The 21,846-nt window shown below is 45.5% G+C and overlaps 1 protein-coding gene across 1 annotated transcript; it reads right to left on the bottom strand.

The window, feature by feature from the left end:
• Positions 1-444: 444 nt before the first annotated feature.
• NR6A1 (nuclear receptor subfamily 6 group A member 1) lies at positions 445-20,621 on the bottom strand. The gene is made up of 10 exons (XM_054393238.1): positions 20,533-20,621; positions 18,422-18,505; positions 16,314-16,564; positions 11,735-11,790; positions 9,633-9,790; positions 8,683-8,907; positions 7,697-7,951; positions 3,887-4,008; positions 1,565-1,717; positions 445-533 (listed from the first exon to the last, which is right to left on the bottom strand). The coding sequence occupies exons 1-10, from the start codon at positions 20,619-20,621 to the stop codon at positions 445-447; spliced, it is 1,482 nt and encodes a 493-aa protein (XP_054249213.1).
• Positions 20,622-21,846: the final 1,225 nt, after the last annotated feature.

The raw sequence follows: 21,846 nt of genomic DNA, 5'->3' as shown, positions 1-21,846 counted from the left end.
AACGCTTTTGGATAAAAATCACAGAAAGAGCAGTGCATGAACAGCATCTTCTCCTTGAGGTAGTCTTAAGTCATCTCAGTTCCCAGCCCCCAAATACAAAAGAACTAACCCTAACAAACACTGTAACATTAAACATCTTCACATTCTGTAAACCGCTGGAGAATGCATCTGTTGCATTCATACAGAACCATGTGCATTGTGTTGAAGATTATACATTCAACTCTGTCGTGAAATAAATATATAGGAAAAAGAGTTAAAAAAAAAAACCAACAGAACAAAACAAAAACCAAACAAAAACAAAAAAAAGCCAAAAAGGATTCTTGCTACAATGGCAGGGATGCCCACTGCCCCATCTCCTGCCTGGATCGCGCTTGCCCCTCTCCGGGGGTGAGCCAGCTCCCTGCCCGAGACACAGCATAAGGCACCGGCCAGGGCGAGCTGGGCTCACTCTTTGCTCATGCTCGTCTTGCAGGAATGTAGAACGGCCTTAAAAAGGAGAGGCAGCTGCTCCAGGGGGACATTCACCATTTTTCCTGATAAGAAAAAAATACAATTAGCATCCACTCCTGAATCAGATTTCAGAGACACCTAAGCCAGCAACACCGGAGATGGTTTTACCTTGAACCTTTCAGAGAAACAGTTAATCATCCTACTGCTACATTAGACATTTGATAGTCATTTGGACACAACAGGATTTATTATTTACTGAATCGAAAGCAAAATAAATGGGTAAAGTCTGGTCAAAATAATTTCTCCACAATGGAGCAGTATTTATAGAAACTGGGAAAGACTAAATCCCATCTCTCCTCAAACTCCTTGTTGATCTCAATGAGTAAATTATAAGAGCTACTCTGATTATTATCTAGTTCGTTACAACGGAGCAGGATGAAGCACATGGAGCCTTGACATAAGGAGCCACGTATCTCCCTTTGCCATAACATTCAGGAATAAAGAATGTTTTAGTAACACCAGACCTTGTAGGTACACTTAGTGATACGACTGCATTTGAAAATTCACCTGCTGATTTCAGAGGTCTGAAAGCAGAAGGGTTACATTCAGAGGATGAGCTGAAAGCAGGGGGTTACATTACAGAACTGCCTGCTGCCCTGCTCTTCATCTGTTCCTTAATTAAGCGATGTTTCAGAGACCACTCTATTGCTTATGAGATAATAACTCATGCCAGGATTACACCTTTTTGACAAGCAATGCCTCCAAGTCAGGATGGACAGGAAGAAAATAAAACAAGAACCTGACTAAAGCACTTAAAGTGCAGCAGGTCAGAGCAAGGCATGCCTTCCTGGGAGCAAGGCACTCCAGAGTGGGACACAAGCCACATAGCCACATCCATCAGCAGCACAGGGACAAAGTGCAAAGAGCCAGCCTGACTGGGTGAGCTGGGGGTGACAGGAGATTGGCTTAGAGATGGGGGAGCAGCTCTGATAGAAAAAGGTCCCACACAAACATCCTCCACTGAAGTCAACAAGAATCTCACTCTAATTATTTTTTAAAAGCAAATTTCCTAACTTGCATACGATCCCAGTGTGGGAAGAGGTCAATAAGTTACCTGCAATGTATCGTATCTCTGGCAAACACATCATCAAATCTGGAAAACGGTTTGGCTGGTGCGGGTATTTGTACTCCGTGAAGTCCTGGCAGACGTACCAGTACCGCTTATTCAACTGCTCCAGCTGGGAGGCGTTGGCCAGACCCCTGATGTCTGAAAGCGAATACAGTCAGAGTCATGTAAAAGCAGCAGACTCGCACTCATTGCCTTTTCTTCTGGAAAGACAAATCAATTGCTAAAACTCTAAGCCAGGTCCCTGCTTCAGAGACTGGCTTCAAGCACCCAATGGAACAAATACTGAAATTCTCATCTCCACTCCTGGTGTGCCCACATCATGGATGAGCCTTTACACATGTGTGCAAGTACAGGATTTTCTTCCATAGAAGACCAGCAGGAGAACAGCTAATGTCCTAAGCTGCTCACCTGCAGAGCTCAGTGGATGGCTCCTAGAGATAGCAGCTCCAGCAACCTCAAATCCCTGCCTGCCTGGTGTAAAGCAGCTCTGTGTCAAGGTTTAGCCCTCAGCAGGGATTCAGCATAATGCTTCCTCAGCCAGAAATACGTTGATTTCAACTACATCATCTCAGGTGAGGAAAGCACTCGACTCTATAATTCAAGGTACCATCATATTTCTCCCCATCTGCTTATGACTTATGTCATAGGAGCTTTATAAACTTGTCAACTATTTATTTTTAAATTTAACTTTGCCGAAGTCAGGCCACATACACAAATTTCCAAGCTATCAAACTGGCAGGAGGGCCCACTGCCACCACTCAACATGATCGATGGCATCGGCACGCTGCCGGGGTCCTGGGAAGGATCTGGCATGTGGAGCAAGGAAGCTGTGGGCCCTTGGTGCAGGCTCGGTGCTGTTAGACCATCTGACGGAAGAGGCATTTATCTACTGCCCAAAAGCTGACTTTTAAAAATAATTCTCAGGTATTTCACATAAAAAATTGCAAACTTCAACTAAAAATAAAAGAAGACAGGAAGTTAATGAAAATACATTTTGGAAAACAATGGAGACAGCTTGAGAAGTGCATTATCCAGTGTCAGGAAACTGCCCAGGGAAGCAAACCGGAACCTCAGCCCAGCACGGATTGAAGCGTCAGCACTATCTCCGCCTGGAAATGAGTGGGGGAGGACAGAGCCACAGCACATTTTCACAGACTGCAACTATCTTTCACAGTACAAAAGACTCTGGAGACATTTATTTCCAAAATTACAGCTGAACACTATCCACTCAGCATTCGCTTCTCAACAGTTTTCTTCATTTACAACATGAAGAAATGTCCTGGAGGGTGCCATAGACACAGGGCCACAACAAATGACTGGCAAAGAGAATCCACAAGCAGTGGATTGAGACAATGTACAAGAGTGGAGACAAGGACAAGCATGATGGAGGACATACCCAATCTATTCCAAAGTATTTCAGCTCACTACAGTTGTTAGTAAACAACCAGTATCTCCTTACATGTTGAAGAACTACTCTGCATGGATTTTGAAATGCCCAGAGTCTGGCAGCCAGCTTCAATATACTGAATAATCAACAGGAGGAAACAGGCCCTTCTCAGGCAGAATTCATTGCCTGCACATAAATACTTAGTTTGTGACTACTTTTCACATTGAAGTGTTAGCATTAGGTATAAAATCTAAGAAGTAGAAGCCAGCTAGGTGACCTAAGTATATATACATCCTGAAGGTAAATATTTTAAAGAGTCAGAAAAGCTCTACAAAAAGGGAGGGGCTGCTTTTACAAATTCACTCTTTAAAGCAGAAAAATGAACAAATACATTTTCTAGTTGGGGATCTTTGAAAGGTTGTTATGTAAATAGTCAATGTTTACTTCAGAAAAAAAAAAGAATGCAAATTATCTGGTTTTAAAGTACTGCTTAGTTAATTGCCTAAACAGTTACCTAAAGCAGTAATATTTTTAGATGACACATCTTTGTCTGATGAAAGGTTTCTGAGCAGCTGGTAAGTCACCATTCACCCAAACCTTACCTAGAAAGGTTTTACCAGCCTCTCTGCTCTGTTCTTATGCTGGTATTGGCACCCCTGGTACCTATGCAAGATGACACACTTGATGCCTATATTTAAAGGCAATAAAAATTATCTAAGCAAATTTAGGATTCCCTCCAGTATCTCACTCTGCACAGCGTATGGTCTGCATGATGGCAAACACGTACCAAGAGGTTTCAGAGCTCAAGCATCGTCATGGCTCTCAGTCCCCATTTCTCATCAGGGAAGCAAAGGCTGCTCAGACTTTTTGTTTCAGAGAATTTCTCCAGCAAGGATGATAACTCCTCTTTGTTAACTCACCTTGATTTAGGAAGTTGATGGCTTTCATGCATGCGTACTCCTCATTGCTGACCTTCAACTGGTTAAATTTGCGAAAGAGGTAGATCAGTCGCTCCATCACCTCCATCCCCTCTTCACTGAATCTGGAGGACAGAGACCACACATCAGCATATAGAAGACATATTCTGCACAACAAAGGCAAGAAGCTTATTAAAATGACTTCAGAGATGTAAGCATCTTGCAAGAGAATTAAAAATAATTGTCATTCCAACTGCTTGAAGCCTGATGGCACTATTAAAGCAGAAGAAGGAAAATGACTCAGTTACAAACTTGACTGCTACAGCAAAACCCCTTTTCTTGGTGATTCAGTTCATCACCAGCTCTGACAGAGGGAACAGCTTGATGGAGCCAGGAACGTGCAAAAACTTCTTGTATAGGGACACTGCTTTGGCTCTCTACACTTTTTATCTCCTTGGATTTCAGTGGGGATTTTACCTTTGCACTTCACTGGGCTAATGGGAGGTTTAACTAAGCAGTTTGGGGAACAAGATGAGATTTCCTAGAAGTGTGCACTGATACTGGTCTTACAGGACATGAAAACATCCTACAAGGCACCTGTTGTCCTGCTAGACACACAGGTCAGTCAGTTTTCCCCCTCTGCCTGGTGCATCTGTCTCTACATCTATCCACTACAGCAATCAGCTCACAGCCACATTGTACAGCACTGAACCTTAGTCCCGATGGATGTTTTTTGCACTAGAGAAAAACACCTCTAGCAACCCTTGGAGTACTTCCCCCCAGTTCAGACAAGTATGGACTGTATGGGATCCTCTGCTGGGATCCAGACCCACCAGCCCCAGAGTACAGCCACCCTCACTGCTGGATATGTGCTGTTTGCTGAAAACAAGCAGGACGTTCCTCCTGAGCACCCACACTCACCAAGGGAAGCCAACGACAGGACGGGCAGGAGAGGGCATGCTGATGCACAGGGAATGTAAATCTCCCAAAAAATCTCCTGGGAAACTGCCTGATGGAAATTTTGTGGGTGCAGAACAAGGTCTTCCTGCTGGAGAGGGTGCTGGGATGCTTATTCATGAGTGGTACTGCATGTGTGTCCCATGGAAAAGGCAGGCAGAAGCAGAGCTGGAGGGCACAGAGGGCTGTCAGTGCCTACGGGCACGCTCTGGGACCATCCCACACTTGCCAACAGCCTCTCAGAACACATCTCACAGCAATACCCCCGGTTTCAAAGAAACCTCATATTGCAAAAACGCTCAGAAGTGGGACAGAAGTGTTTAGGGAAGCTTCAGCTGTGCTCTGGCATTGTACAGTACAAAGAATAAGAGCACAGTCAGAAAGCCATCTTTGAATAGAACAGAAATAGAACCTTTTTCACTGAATAATACCTTATTTTGGCATATGTGTTTGTTTACTTCAAAGTTATTTGTAAAATGCATGGTGGAGTTTGACCTCAGATGAGTGAAAACAAGCTATCTGAACTCCAGGTCACTTCTTCAAGAAAGTAATATTGTACGTGATGAAAGCCTTGTCAGCTAATCTAAAGTTGTACAAGTTTTCTTGCTCTCGAGTTGACATTAAAAATCTTGCAGGTGCAAGATTGCAAAGCTCAAGAAGTTAATGAGTACAAAGACCACTCAGTTGTCTGTTGGGTTTAATTGTTTTTAGAGCATGCACATTTTTACCAGCCACTCATCACTTCATAAATCCAGGAGAGCTCTTCTCTCATTCCTGAAGCTGAACTGTCTTACTTTTCTGTGCATACTTTCCTCCCCTTTTCAAACAAAGCTGTTCTGTTTTTCACAGCCCTATTTCTTCTCGAGGACTGACTCCTCCACACACTCTTCCTCACAGTTTACACCGGCGAGTTTCTGGCTGGGAGTTATCGGGATCAGCTGGGGAGGAGGGGGAGGGAAGCGCTATCAGGAGTGCTGGGAGAGGTCAGGAATCTATTCATTTCATATTCATCTCCAGAAAAACAGCACAATAAAAGAAAACATTTGATCCAGCAGACAAACAACATTTAGCCAGTGGTTAGAAGCAATTAAAACACAGGGACTGGGAAGCTCTGGGGAGCTCATCCTGTGCTTTCACTCCTCACTTAGGCATTAGCATTAGTCTCATCATTTTCCTAAATAAGAACTGAAGTTAACCCCACAGCACCAGGCTATCACAGCTCAGTGATATTTCTTCTCTTCTGGCCGTGAGATTTAATGAACTTTGGTTTGCAATCATTACTGATCAATGCCAGAGGAAACCTGGGCTCTTTGAAGAAACCCACAAGCTGAACACCTCTCCAAAAGAGCCTCTCTCAAATCTGAAGGGACCAACTTTTCCACAGGTGCACTGAACAGGGTGACCAATACTCATGAACTATTCCACTGCCACCTGCAGACAGTCGAGCTATGGCTGAACTACCATAAAGGCAACGGGGAGGGAGCCATGGAGCCTGAGACTTCTCATCTGTGCAACTTCCCACTAAATGGCTTTTTGGGTGAGCCTTTTCCCGTGTTACTAATGACAATTAATGATACTTGAAAAGCTAAATCAGGAGAAGAGACTACAGAAACACTCTGCTCCCAAGAAGACCTATTTTCATCAATCACAGATCTTCTCTGAAGGACTTTGGAGGCGACCAGCTCTGAATTGCTGGTTTCTGAAGGGCGAGGATTCCTCCTTTGTCTTGTTTTCTTACCTCTCACTCCTATTTATTGCAACCCCAAAATGAAACAAACACTTCTCTTTTGAGGCTCTGACCAGGACAGCAGGAACAAAAGGATGGCTGAATGCAGGACAAGTGCTATTGCAGTTTTCTATGACCCTTACTGTTCCTCACAGGGAGCAGCACCAGATGCACGATGAATGGCCAGGCAGAGCAGCACCACAGAGGAACCTGCCCCAGGAAATGAGACACCTGGGTCCAGCTCTCAGCTCCTCCACTCGCCTCCATGGTCTCAGTCAGCCCCTCTGGTTGTCAAAAAGGATGCACAAAGGAGCCTTAAGGAACCATTCCATACTGCAATTGCCGAGGACCACAGCAGAATTTTACCTCTCTGCTCATCAGACACTTAGATCTCGTGGTGACTCCTGGAGAACTGCCCAGCCTAGTGCGGGCAGAGGCCAAGCAGCACTTTCTGCAAATCCTACCTATTCTGGCATAATATTGTTGAGATTGTGAGTCTGCTACCACAAGAAGGATCTCTCTGGCACCAAGAGTACAAAACAAAACACCCAAACCAAAACACAACACCCTGGCCAAGATGATAAATGAAAGGCAGGTTCCTCAGAGCATCAGATAGCGTGTACTATGGAAAAAACAAGAGCTAAGTTGCAACATCTTTAAATTTATGTAATCAAAACAATGAAATAGCAATTAATAATGAACATTTTGATAATAAAGACAACCAGCTTTGTGAACAACTTTTCCACTGGCCCAAAACATTTTTAAGTAAGACCTTCTGTCCTGTATCTCAGGGTTACCCAAAGTGTTGGTTAGTTTTAATCTCCTCATAAAAAGAGGCAGTTGGTAGGGCTGTGCTGGAGGATGACAACATTGCTACAGAAAATTCAAACAGCACCGTGCACCTTCCTCTGCAAAAGGAACTTCTAAGCCAACACTGACTAACCATGGTGTAATTCCTAAGCCTGAAATAACTGTTCCCTAAAAATTAGAAAAGGAAAACAGCCACAGGTGAAGTGACCTGTCGCAGGAGGTGGCTAGCTGGTCACAGGCCACCTGACTGCTGTCTTCCTGATGGTTCCTCCTTCTCTGGATCTTGTTTCCTTACCCACACGTTCAGCTCAACATCTCACCTGTGCAGCTCATCGTCAGAGGGAGAGTACTTGGAGGTGACATCTGCAAGGTCACCAAAGATCTGCTTGCTGTAAACCGTCAGCGAGGAGAGCAGGATCAGCTCCTGCCATGTAGAGCTGAGCAGGCAGGTATAGTCCTTGATGGAGAGTTCACAGAAGAATGGCAGCTTCTTGATCCAAGCAATCTGCCTGAAAAGCAATTCATCCGCCAGACGACACAACAACGCAAACAGCTCTGCCTGAGTCACTTTATACCTGCAGGCAGAGTTAATATTAAGGCATAAAAACAATTAACAACATGGAATGACATCATCTGACAAGGCACTTGAAAAGCGAGGCAAATGCCACAGGAATTCACGTTCAAGTGCCCAAAGTGCAGGTGCCCAGAGTGGCATCAGGCAGTGGGAGTCATGATGGCCAGCACCCAATGTGCCAGCTAGCATCTGTGAGGGAAGCCCCTGTGAAACGTGGAGTCATCCGCCCAGCCAGCACCCAACCTGCTGGGCATGGGACAGCATGGCCTTAGAGACAGCCCTGAAGCTCTCACCAGTGGATGGACAACCCAGCTTTTATTTTCCTTGTTTATTTTCCCAGCTATTGTACGTATTACTGGGCCTTTTATACAGCTAATGCAGTCTCAGGGCTGAAACCTACTGAAACCACCCCTGCACAGGCTCAGCCAGGCCACATAGCCTGGAACCCCACCAAGATCTGTGCACACCAGATGCAGCCCCAGGAAAGGACATAAGCTACCCACTGAACAGTCTCTGGATTGCTGCCTGCGCTATGGCTGCACCTTCCCCAAGAGGCATGCTCTCTGTGCTGATCAGGCTGTGAATGCATGCACCCAGTTGCCCCCATCACTGTCAGCAGCCCCTGCAGCACAAGCTGGAGCTCTGTGTGTGTGCAGGGACAGCCAGACCCGAAAGACAGCCAGGAAGGGGCAGCTTGTGGGCAGCCTCAAGCACCACGCCAGGCACACTCACCCGTCCTCGATGAGCATCGGTGTGCCGAGCGGCTCCAGGTCCTCTGCTGACACTAACTGATTAATGAGGCTGTGTGACTGGGGGTCCAAGCTGCGTGTCTGGGGGGGCATCAGAGCCGAGTGAGCAGAGTAGCTAAAAAGGTGCGGGAGGTACTGATAGTGCGTGGACACCGGCATCCCGATGTATTGATCCCTGAGTGCAGCGAAGCCATTCAGCTCCACGGACCTACTGGAAAAGGAAAAGCTTTTCAATATGCCCACTTGACTCATTGCAGTGTTGTAGCTAGCTCCATCACAAATGTTAATAAAAAGAGGGAAAGAAAACAGAATAGGCAATGCCTGTATTTAAACCCTACAATAGAAATAAAGGTGAGTGTGCAGAGCAGATACCTTACACCTGCCTCATGCTGAGCCTGGCTCAGTGCAAGTTCTGCTTAACAGAGATCTGGGAACAGCTGCTGAGCCCCCATTTGGGTGTAAAACAGAAACCAAACTGTAGAGAGTATTTCTACCCTGATTTCCTTAAAGGGTCAGAGTTTAAGACTGTAAATTCAGCATTTACACAGCCAGTGAACACAAATGTCTCCCAACTTCAGATGCAAGTGAAAGCAGATGGAACGCAAATCTGAGATTCTCACCACGTTCACAATCAAAGGCTGTATCAGGAGACCAGCACTAACAGTAACTGACATTAATAAAACACCATCAATTAGCAACCTAATGGAGTCATTCATTTTCAAAGGCTGAGCACAGTGCAGCTTATGCAGAAAGAACAGTGAAAGGTAATCAAGTTTCCATAATCTGCAGAAAAATTATCAATATAAATTAAGAGAGATAGTTCAAATATGTTTAACTCAACATTGCCTTCTTTTTCATGTCACCTCCCAATTCAGCTCTTTTGAGATAGCCAAGATCACTGTAATACAAAGTTCTTCTAGCAGTCATTCCCACCTTGAAGATGGAGTAGAAACAGGCGAAGGCTGGTTGCTCTCAGAAACTCCATTTCCCGGGGAACTATGGTCACTGTCTCCATTGTTGCTCCATGACATGTTTGCCTCTCCCTCAAATTCTTGCCCAGACATAATTCTCTCAATCTCTTCCTCTGATATCTGTCAAATAGAGAATCACAATGGTTACTTCAGTTGAGAATAGAAATAAGGCAGAGCCCCTGTACCTGAACACCTTGACTGCACCACCACATCCAATAGAACTGAAAGCACCCTGCATCAGGAGAAACATGTCACCGTTCCTGCAGATATCACATCTTTCCTTTACATTTAACAACAGACCTGAAAAATTCTATTTACAGCTAATAGTGACCTTCAGTGCCTGTAGTACAATTCAAGTGATGATAACACAGCAGACAGGAATGGACATGTGAAAAGATTATGTCAAATACACACAGCAATGAGCCACAAATCAGCCACTGTCACACAGTGAAAAACCTGGGAGTAACTGAGGCCAGTTCATCAGGAACATCACTCAGTACCCAGCAGAGGTAAAGGTAGGGTAGGCTCCAGTTTGATAAAGCAATTGAGAGAGACAAGGTGACACATATAAAATCAGTCAGGAAAACCTTCACAGAAAATCATTGTTCACTATTTTTCAGCAGACAAGAACCAGATGGCATCCGAAGGAGTAACAAGCATCTAATACTTAAAACAAGTGTTAGAGAGTAATACATACATGAAGCTAAAATGGACTAAAAAAAATACTAAAAAAATAGTTCACAGAAGTATAAAGTTTCAAAAAAGAGCTTCTGGAGAAATGTTACATCAGAGGGGAAAATGCAACACAGAAGATCTGGGGCTTTTTAAAAAAATTCTCTGTGTGTCCCTTGACAGGACTGTCACAGAATATGGGAAGATTTTGAGTTAACATGATGTAAGAAAGTGCAGTGAACTCTGAACAACATTTTCAAGAACCAAACATAGCTTAGATAGTTTGTTCCAGTCTTACAAAAGTGTCAGAAACACTCTAGATATGAATCTGAAGAGGGCAACAGTGAAATAATCTCACCCTAGGAAGCCGAGTTGATGGCATAACCTATGGCAGTACTGACCCATCACCAAGTCTCAGCTGAGAAGAGCTCGCTCTGGCTTGCAAGGCCACAGCTACACTGCTCACAGAACCAGTAAAAATCGTTACCTGGCCAGAAATGAAATGTTTGCTCTTCAATAGACCCACCCAGGCTCTAAGATTCAGTAATTAATGCTGTTATGATGTTTGCAAACAGCAGAAAACGTTCTATCAGTATTTTATTGTTTGAGCTAGGCTCTGACTGATGCTGACCACAAGCATGGCTGCACTGTCCAGTTCTTCCCTCTTCCTCAGCTCACTATGGAGAAGCACATTGAGCAGGTAGAGCCTCCCATGGCTTCTCATGGTTTGGTTTTGGACCAGGGTGAGCAGGCTCTTCATAAGCACAGAGAGTCACAGAAAATGCTTTGTGTTATTCCTATTTTATTAAAATAAATAGTAAACTTTTAAAAGACCTCTTTTCTAGAAGCAAGCTGGAAATGGCCATCATTCCTCAAGTGTGCAGGACAAGTTGTTGTGCTGAATTACCTCGTGCTTTACAAGACATCTCCAGACAAGCTGCACCATCAATCAGCCAGACATTTACTGGGTGCCCAGCTTGCAACAACTGAAGGAATTGCAGCAGGCAGCCCATGAGATTTACTGGGAGATGCAAGGAATGGATGTCCTTGTGCGGCTCACAAAGGACAGAGTATTATGATGGTCACAGACTGCCCATGTATTCATGCAAACACCCTAGGACTGCACCATGTCCCCTCTGGGGACAAGCAAGCACTGAGCTTTATTTACAAATCTGCAGTTCATGACACATGCCTAACACTTGTGGAGAGTCAAAGCCCTGCTAAGCCAGCAGAAGGCACAGGCAGGGCTGAGAAAGGCTCAGTAAGATGAATCCTGGCCCCATCCCACTCTGAGCTGCTGCCATGGTCCAAGCCCACCACCTACAAGGTATGTGCCAAGGCCAAGAGAGCAAAACTTGAGGGAACCACAGAGAAAGAGCTGGACATGCTCACCTGGACAGGTCCGATGCTTTTGTTTCTGCCTCCTGGCATGCCATCCTCTCTGATTGCTGAAAGAAACCAACCAAACCTCAGTGAGGAAGGCTACCATTTGGTATTCCAGAAACACAGAAGGTAATAAATCATTAATACATAAAGATAACACATCACTACTTTGAAAAAATATAGTTATATTTTTCAAAATTAATTTCGTTTATCAAAGCAGTTTACACAGACACTTCCTGTGCTTTCCAGGACACTGGAGAGCTACACCATGATCCTCACCCCAAAGGGCATAAACACATCAATGGAGCTACAAGCGTTGCTCAAAGTTTAGTATTTCTTTATGTGATCCTTGAGCGACAGGTAATGAAGAAATAGCAATCCATTATCACAATTAATTCCAGGATAATGTCAGAGATGTCACAGAGAAACCAAAGCTACTTCACCTCCAGAAATAACACAGTGAATACCCAGGACTGCTTGGGAATGAGATGCAAACGCTGGTGTTTCTATCTCCATAGCCTGTGAGCCACTGTGAGCCAGGCTCCACCTGGAGAGACATCAAGCAATGCTGCCACAGCACTGGTAACCACCAACAGCACTGTCACTGCTGAAGGTCTGGTCTCCTACAGGTCTGATGGGAAATGGAGAGGAGATGTTTTACCCAGCTGGGGTCGTTTAAAATTTGAGTTATTGTGCAGTTTCATTGCAGAAGGGTAGCTGAGTGTCTCAGTACAGCAGATGCACTTTTAAGGCTCTTTAAACAATTTCCGGAAAGCTTTGGTAAAGTCCAGTTAAGGGGATTATCCTGGAGCTGCTTCTCTACCTTCCTCTTCTCTTTGCTTTTCTCTTTATTGGCAGAGCAGCTCTGCAGAAGCCAGCAACACTTGAGGAGGCCTTTGTATGTCTCCCCTCCTGGGCCAGGTCCCTCTCTTTATCAGGTTCCAATCTCTTTCCCACTGTGACCTGGCTGGACTCAGCAGGAGGCTCTCCCCAGCTGCAGACTGACCTTGCTGCTGTTGGCCAGCGTCACCCTACTGGGCACACAGGGCTACCAGAGTCCCTTCTGAAGCAGAAAATGACACCAAAATTAAGGAAAAATTTCTGTACTAGGAAATTTTAGATATCCTCAGCTCAAATCATCCTCATCTGCTGCACTTGAAACTCAGGAATTACACACACTGGGTCAGCTATGGCATCTGTGCCAAGGCAGAGCGATGCACACCCTGCACATGGACCTGCACATCACTGAATCTCAATCACTGAGTCAAGCAATGCAAATCACCACACAGCAGTGTCTTGATGATTTACAGCTCCACCAAGCCATGACCTGCAGCACAGTGATGTGTGTGGCACCTCATGACACTATGTTACGAGGTCAGCAATACAGTTCCAATCCTTCTAACACAAACTCCCTATCAGCTCCACAGAATAGCAAGGATTTTTATTTAAAATGCTGGATAGCATTCCTTCAACCACACTGGAGAAATCACAAATGTGGGATATAAACCAGTTGTGGTAACCTTTTACATCACCAAATCTCTTCAGATATAGCAAGACAACACACTCATTTTAACAAGCTTTTTATTTCCTATGAATGCTCTTTCCAAAAAACATCATTTTCTCATTTGAAAAATGAGAGTGATGCAAAACTACAACACCATGGTTGTCTCTCTCTTCGTCCTTTTAGTTACCTCTAACTTAATGGAACTACAATGACAGTTTCCCAATTTTGGGGCAATTTCTCTAGTTTTCCAAGATAATAGCTACAGAGACAATGCTGGTGTCCTCAGGCTGGTCTTTGATTTCTGGTGGCTTCTACCTTGCCCACGAGCACAGCTGTAGCTTCTTTTTCTGGCTCCTATCTCCTCAGGAGAGCTGCCCTCCCTGCTGAACTGGTTTGATGAGCTGCCTTTCAAATTGGCAACACTTTGCTGAGGGCAACACTTTGGATGAACTTCTGCACTCCGAAGTCCAACCTGTAAAACCTTTAAGCCCTGTGTGCTAAGAGGAGTCAGTAGTTTGTCTGTGCAGCGGGTGTCACTTAAACCAGAGCCCTGCCCAAGCATTCCTACCTTAAATGGAAGAAGAAAACTCTGCACTTGGGAGGTGCTCAGCGCTGCCTCATGTCTGCTGCAGTATCTGGCTCAGGTATCAGCAGAGACAAGCAGATGTTCTGCTGCAAAGCCTGGCTCTTATGGATCAGCACTATTCCCTGCCATCCACAGCCTGGTATTTGAACTCTTCCAACTCCCAGAACATTCACAGGTACATTTGAGATGCTTCAACTAAATGGGACTTTTCAAAGTCTTGCTAGCTGCATAACCTAGCCAAGATCTACAAGAAAATGCAGTCATGTTTTTGCTGGTGGTCTATTAAAAAAGGCTTCAAAGGACCAAATGGTTCCAAAACACAGATGCACCTTCCGGAAAAGCTGTCTTGCCATGGAATCACAGAATCATTTAGGTTGGCAATGACCTTTAAGATCATGGAGTCCAACTGTTAAAAGACACATCAGTCTCCCTCAAAACAACAGGTAGTCTCCTCTGAGCTGGTTTTAGTTCACATGTCAAGCTCTGTGCCTTATCTGAATTAAAAAATAATGGCATTGAGACTTAGTTATGGAACAACTTTACATCTCAACGACACAATCATGTGAGCACTATGGTAAGATGAAAACGCTCCTTAGTCCAGCGTAGGCTGAAGGAGAATTCATGAAGCTGTTTGGGGAAGAAAGGGCGGGCAGCGGGCAGGCAGTACAGGCGGGCAGAGCGGGTGGTTAGCACAGGCAGGCAGGCAGGCAGGCGGGAGAGCAGCAGGCTGCGAGCCGGCCGGCAGGTGGCGCTCCGCCCCCGCGGGTGAGCCGCGAGTGCTGCCAGCAGCCAACGGCGGGCAGCAGGAAGGAGGGCGGCGGGCAGGAGGGCAGCAGGCATCAAGAGATGGGCACCAGAAGCCAGCGGACAGCCCAGCTGTGTGCAGGCAACTGGTTGGCCACTCCTGACAGAGTAGTTCCAGTCTTTCCCTGCCTCTCTTGAACTACAGAGCCCAGAACTGGACACAAGCCTCCACACGTAGCCTCACTAGGGCAGAGTAGACAGGCAGAACTTCCCTCGACTTGCTCGCCACCCTCTTTCTTAATGCACCCCAGGACACCATGGGCCAGCCTCGAGGGCACATTGCTAGCTCATGGGCCAGCAGCACTCCCAGGTCCTTCTCCACAGAGCCGCTTTCTAGCAGGTCAACCCCTCACCTCTACTGGTTCCTCTCTACATGCAGGACCCCACACTTGCCCACCAATTATAAAATCCTGACAACACGCACTGAGCAGCACACACTGCAGATGCTTAAATGAACCTGGCCAGTGCTTCTGGTTACCCAGAACCACACTTCTCAGGTCAAAGATCACCAGGAACTAGCCCTCTTTCCCCAGCAAATAAACTCCCAAAGACAATTTGTAATCAAAGCAGTCAGGAGATAAGCTTTCCATCTCAGCCCCAAGATACATCTTCTAAGGAAGATCCTGGTGGATTTGCAGTAAATTTATGGAAGTTTTAGTGCTTTTGACAGGCGGCTTTTGTATGAATGATGACACTAAAGGCAATAATAGCAACGTTTAAAACACAAGATGACACTTCTGTTTGGTGGCTAGGGAGAATCCCCCTTGCCATCCCACCTGCATGTCCAGGAGGGCAGGAGGGAGCACTAGAAGCCTCTGTGCTGCAGCAACACCCATTCCTCCTCAGACTTCTGTCTGTCATCTTTAAACCAAGAAATCTCTGCTTTTAACAGACAACTACATTTTCAGAGACTAAAAAGGCAAATGACTGAAGTAAAGATTAGAGAGCTATAATACTGAAATAAATCCCAGTCTACTTTAAATTATTCATTTCTGTGCTACTTGAGATTTTCCATTCTGAATATGATACCATAGCATTTCATCATCACTGCACACATCAGGACTAAGGGGTGGCTGTCCGTGACCCAGATGGCACACGTCTTCTTAGTAACCCTGAAGCTAACAAAACCTTCTTTGGCATTCCCCAACTCCACACGTCACTGTTGGTAGCCACATGTCATTAATCAGGGATATGTTATGAGTGAAGACCTTCACACCTTATTACTGGGCAGCAACTGCAGGTCTAAGCTCCCATGACGATGAACAGGTAAAGTCTGATTTTGATCTCTCGGGACTTGAAAAGCCTATTCATTCTATACATACAGCCTATACATTCATTTTTGCCACATTAGTACATTGAAGCATAGAAACAGTGACCACCTTGCTCAGGGTAAATGTGAGAATGGATCCACCAGGAAGGACAGCAACAGACTGTTACCTTGCTTGCAAAAAGGGATCACAATGATCAACTTTCCAAATATTTGTGTGAGTCTGTAATTCATACAGATTTTTCCTCCAACATAGTAAGAAAGTAGTTCAGGAAGAATCTTTAATCCATGCATAATTTTGCCGAAGTTTCAGTTTTTCTTGCCAAGAACTGGAGAGAATTGCAACACAAAACGGCAGCAGCACACACTGCTAACACTGGTCCCAGTCTGTACCTCAACCAGTAACAAGCTGCCCAGCGTTCTTTACCTTTCCGGTTCATCCCCATCTGGAGGCATTTGAGGAGCCGGCAGTACTGGCATCTGTTGCGCTGCTTGCGTGACATGACGCAGTTCTTGTCTCGACTGCATCTGTAAACCCGCTTGTTGCAGATGCTCCTTTTGAAGAACCCCTTGCAGCCCTCGCAGGAGATGATCCCATAGTGCAGCCCCGTCGCCCTGTCCCCGCAGATCAGGCAGGTTCGCTGATCCACCCGCTCATCTGCAAGAGAAGAGGAAAGACTTTGTGGTCAGCACAACAGCTTCACTTTCCTGAGGGGATTGGAAAAGCCTTGGCACCCCATCTGCCTCCAGCTCTGGAGCCTGTCACAAATCCTGTGCCACAACTATGAATAAAATAACTTCAGTTCAAAATATTCATTAGATATTAAATTCTCACCAGCGGCAAGAAAAATGAGGGAAAGTAGATCCCAAGCTTGCTTAAAAAACAGCCTCTCAGAAATGCCCTTTGTTACACCATTTACCAGAGATCCAGTTAGTTTGGGAAAGGAAGCACTGTGAGGAGTACGTATTACAGCTGCAAGAGGCCACAAGGCTGCAGTGACTGCCCCTGCCACAAAACAGGCTCTGCTCCTTCCATCACCGATCACCCAGGGGGTCAAATGAGCTTTCAGGTAGCTTTCCTGTCACTACCTAGTGTATTCCCTTAACAGAGAACAGAGCAAAGAAATAGATGATGTTTTCTCACCAGTGTGGCACAAGCATGCTACACTACCACAGAGGTTTATTTCATTCCAGATTTTTTTTTTCCAGTGAATGCAGAACACTGTCACACTGTGCATGCTCCCATGTGAAGGCACCTCCTCACAGGGGCTGAGCCACTGTCTTACACAAGACAAGAGCTGGAGCAGGGCACAGCAGCTGTCTGCATCCACCATCCCACACAGGGTGCGGAGGAGAGCTCAGACTGGGAGTCACACACACGCTCAAACACACAAACTCACACCATGCCTTGTGCACTGCCCACACCCTGCTGTTCCCCTTTTGTATCACTCGGTGAAATGATACAGACCTCTAGAAACCCCAACCTTCAGACAGCAGCAGCTTGTGAAGATGAGCTGGTTCAAACTCATTTCAGCATGACAACACCCAGCCTGGCTTTCCTTGCTTAGATTTGACCAGGGAGCTTTCACAGATAAGGTGTTTTGATCTATAGAACCTTTTCGAGTGGTGGGAGGTAGAAGTCCCAGTGAAGTCCTCTCCAACCTCAATAGCCTCAGCAATCTGACAAACCAGTGTGTGGCTTCTCACTACTGGAGAACATGTGAATGCAATAGAAATAAATGAGCCAAATATATGAGGATCAGAAATGAAACCACTTTTCAGTCACACAAGCCAAGTCAAAATCTAAACCAGCTGCTCGTATTCTCAAGCTGCTTTTTCCACAGTTTAAGCCCAGCAGAAACCATAACCAATCTGTGTTAATCTTTAAAAGGTTTGCTAATGCACAGCATGCAAATTTGCACTTTCCTGTAAAGTTCACTACCATTATTACCAAACTTGAAAATAAAAGGATGAATGAAGGGAACACAAACTTTAACAGAAAAAACGTTCAAGGTGTCATCACCCCACTAAAACAATCCCAGTTACACAGGACAGACAACCTCAGGTATGTGCTTAATGAAGACTGCAGAGGAATGCTGGTACAGATCATGACTGGTGCTATCAGATCATCTAACTGAAAGGAGGCAGCTAAACATGACTTTGTAGTCACCAGTTGCATAATCTCTACCCTCAGCTATCTGATCAGTGCTGGGAGGGGGCCAGGGATTAGCCCAGGACAGAAGAGTCCTCTATCTGTAGGGTTTAGCTCAGCCTCAGCTTAACTCCTGGCCCTCCCCCTGCTCCCACCAGCACTGCCATAAATCATGGGTGTTGGGGGATCCCAGGGTCATCAGCCCTGGCCGCTGGGCATGCCATGCCATGGTCAGGCAGGAATTAGGGAGCCATGAAACTCCGGTTTACACACACAGCAAAAGGCAGAGGACAGGGTGGGTTGCTGCCGCATTGTCCAAAAGGCAGAGCAGGATGGGGTGGATTGCTGCAGCATCACATCCCATCACAGGGCTCTCTCCTCACCGAAGCAAGCAGATGGCTGTGGATGTAAGCGAGGACTCATTGCCCAGCACAGCTTTTTTGTTGTGGGAAGAATAGGGCTGTTGCCTGGTGAACATGGAAGATTAAAGCGAGGAGGATTCAGAATCCTTCCCTCCGTCCCCATCTCCCCACTGGCAGGGTGACAGCGAGGTAGTGTGAATGGCCCTATCGCCACAACAACTGCAGAGGCCTCCCTGCAGAAACTGTTAATTGGGTGCATTTCCAGATTAAAATTCACTGTAGAGCAGCAGCACACACCACGAACAAAGACACAGACCTCCAGGGAATGGAGAGGTGCCCGTACACCCTGTAAACTGCTGCTCAAATGAAACTGGTAGACAAAAAGTAATTACCTACAGAAAGTCTTGGAGTTTCAGAGGCTTAGAAAAATCCTGTAGGAACCACAACCAGGCCCAAGACATTCCCATGGGTTTGCCAGCTCCTGACCTTTGCTATTTTTCACCCTGCTTAATGAAAGTGCCTTGTGTAGGTGAAAGGTTGGACAGGCAGGGCAGAATCCCAGCAAACTTCGCAGAAATGGTCAAGCACGAGCAAATCTAAAGCAGTTTTGTGCTGGGGGTGTTCTGAACTGCCTTAATCTTGAAATTTCACTAAAATATCAAAACACATGGTAAGTATATAACATTAAAACAAGCAGCCTGCTCTGTCTCCTCCCTGGCTTGGTTACGTCTCATCTCATTGATTCCTCCAGTTTCAAAAGTCACACAAGACAACATAGATTAGGAAACAAAGTGATTGATAAGAAATCTTTTCAAATACCTTGCACATGTTTTATCTCAGAGAAAGGATTGATGAAACTTCCTCCTTCCCCCCTCAATTTTCTTGATGGTTCTTATATTTAAGGAACTCATACATGGGATATTCTGGCTTTGTTCTCACCACCCATTGTAGCAGGGGCCACTAAATCAAACAGTTGCTGCTACGACAAAAGCACTCACAAAAATCTCAACCTCATCTTGAACCCTGAAGATTTTTATGGCTACTCCCTCACTAACCCCTCCCCGAAGCCACATTAAAGGATGTATTGTTTTCAGAGGTCATGGTGGGTTTCATACCACATTTTCATACAATGTAAATTCTCCGAGAATATTATGATGTTACACAAGAGTCACAAAAGATGGAGTGAGAAAGAGACGAAATTTCTCCTTGTCTATGTTTTATAAGGCAAATGGTTGAAGCAATACTCTTTTTTAAAAAACTTTCTTTTCTTCTCAGCAAAATGAGAAGTATCCTCATAATTTTAAAAAGAAAATACTTTGGAATGCTGCAGAAGCACATATCAAAGACATGTACAGAAAACACTAGAGCACAGAACAAGCACAGCAAATATACAGCAAATAAAGTACTGGAACAAAGCTCCAGCCCTCAGCGAGCCTCCATCACTGCTCCCACCTGTATCACTCCTGTGGGCAAACACCCTGAGAGCAGGCTCTGGGGAAGCTCCTTTTGTGCTCCAAGAGTGGTGGGCAGCAAGGTTGCACACCTGGCGGGGACCAGAAGCTGTCTTCATCTCAGTGAGAAGGATCACACCCATCCCTGTAGATCCACTTTAAAAGCATACAGTCCCTACAGCTCCCTCCAAGAGATTTACCTTGGAAACATAGCTGTGTGCCAGTGTAGCCAGCTTGTGTGACTTGTAACATTGGTTATAACAGAGCAGAAACAAAGACTTTATTTCCTAGAGTGAGGCCAGAAGTGAAGGCACAAACTCCCAGGGCAGTCGGTGCTGGGATCTGGTCCTGCTGAAAAGCCAGAGGGAGGATGCAGAAAGCTGCAGTTGCAAAACTTCCCATTTATACAAAGAACGTGAGTTAAAGATAAGAAAATCTTTCATAGTTGAAAAATAAAAAAGCTTTTAGACAATGCTCAGCACTGCAGTTTCTTAACGTATTTAACATCTCTTCAATTGTGTATCATTTATTTGCTTCATGATTAACTCACCCTATCACACACAGCCTGCAGCACCCTTTAGCTGGATTTAAATATCAAACTGCTAAATACCAGCTGTTTGGGAAGAGAGCACAGGAAGGGGAGATCTCACACGTGTTACTCAATTCCTAACATAATCTCACTTGCCTCTTGCCTCTGATGATGCCTCAAACACAAACATACATTTTGGAGGTTTCTTTTTCACCTCATCTTTCCTAACAGTTTTTGTCATTGTCAATGTTTAGTTTTGAGAAAATCATGTTGTTAAATTCAAGAAACAGACTTGGGGCCATTCCCCCTTCACTGCAGAGCGTGGCATTGTCCAAACAAGCCCACCCCCAAAACCAGGCGCCTTCACTTAAGGGGCTTTTCTTTAACTTATAATCGATGAACACAGGGATTAAATTTTCTGTTGGGCAGTCCCTCCCTGGGCCAGCAGCCACCTTGGTGGCTGAGTCCACAGGCAGGCACACAATGGGCTAGGGGTCCTATTCCTAGAACACCAATCTTCCCACAGATGGGGGTCCCAGCCCCATGCTGGACATGGGCTAAGGCACCAGCGTCCTGCCTGGCCAGGCCGGGCTCAAAGAGCAGATTGTGCTGCCCGGATCAGGCTGGCCATGGTGAGAGCCTGAATAGAATTAACCCTCTGTGAACTAAAACAAAAACATTTGTGTGCCCAGCTGGGATAAAGGTTAATTTAAATGGACAAGCCTCCTCAAGTCCTTTAACAACAACAAAGAAAGGGGAAGAAAGAGGCTGCCTGCAACCTTATTCTCTGTACTGTAAAAAGATGTTCTGCTCACAGAGACATAGTGAACACGGCTGCATTTTAAAAAAAAGAAAAAAAGAAATGCAGTGGCAGAGAAATGGCCAGCACATACTAGCTCTGCTCTCCCTTCCCAGCAATTAGATCCCATCTCACACTCTTATTCCACACTGATTTTGTTTCTGCTAAGGAAGAGTTCAGTCAAAAGAAAACCCTCACACAAAACAGAAATCATCAGTGGCTCTGTTTCATATAGGTATAAATCAAGAGTGTGCACCTAATGAAACCCATCACCCTTCCCTTCTGCGGGCTGGGACCCACCATTTGCATATCAAAAACTCATCTGTGAAATGTGGCTTCTAAAGGGCAGGCTGCGAGCCCTTCTCTTGCTCACCCCAGCACCCAGCCCTATGCCCCACAACACCCATGTCCCCAGGGTAGGCGGGAGCTGGCCAAGGGACGATGCTACGAGACTGCTGACTTGCTCCATTGTGCAGCACTGGGAAGACAAGCGACACAGCCTGATCGTTCACTCCAGCCAGTTGTTGCACAAAGAGTTTGGAACAAAAGCCCCTCACACCCAAACGTGCCCGGTTAGCCAGAGCAGCTGTCTGCAGCCGCTGGACCTGGCATGAGGGTCCCCATCACATTGCCACTTCACACCACGGATCGGCTCCCGGTTTAACCA

Source organism: Indicator indicator, chromosome 28 (genome assembly GCF_027791375.1).
Source record: "Indicator indicator isolate 239-I01 chromosome 28, UM_Iind_1.1, whole genome shotgun sequence".
Classification (NCBI taxonomy): Eukaryota; Metazoa; Chordata; class Aves; order Piciformes; family Indicatoridae; genus Indicator; species Indicator indicator.
This window is presented reverse-complemented; position numbering and strand designations above follow the sequence as displayed.

What these genes read in the sequence shown, in the direction of transcription:
- NR6A1 (XM_054393238.1), bottom strand. Translation starts at nt 20,621, where the DNA reads ATGACAAAAACTGTTAGGAAAGATGAGGTGAAAAAGAAACCTCCAAAA. An exon ending in TCATCAGAGGCAAGAGGCAA is followed by an intron (nt 18,506 to 20,532) that starts GTGAGATTATGT and finishes CATGTTCACCAG; the next exon opens with GCAACAGCCCTATTCTTCCC. An exon ending in CCGATGCTCATCGAGGACGG is followed by an intron (nt 7,952 to 8,682) that starts GTGAGTGTGCCT and finishes CTCTGCCTGCAG; the next exon opens with GTATAAAGTGACTCAGGCAG.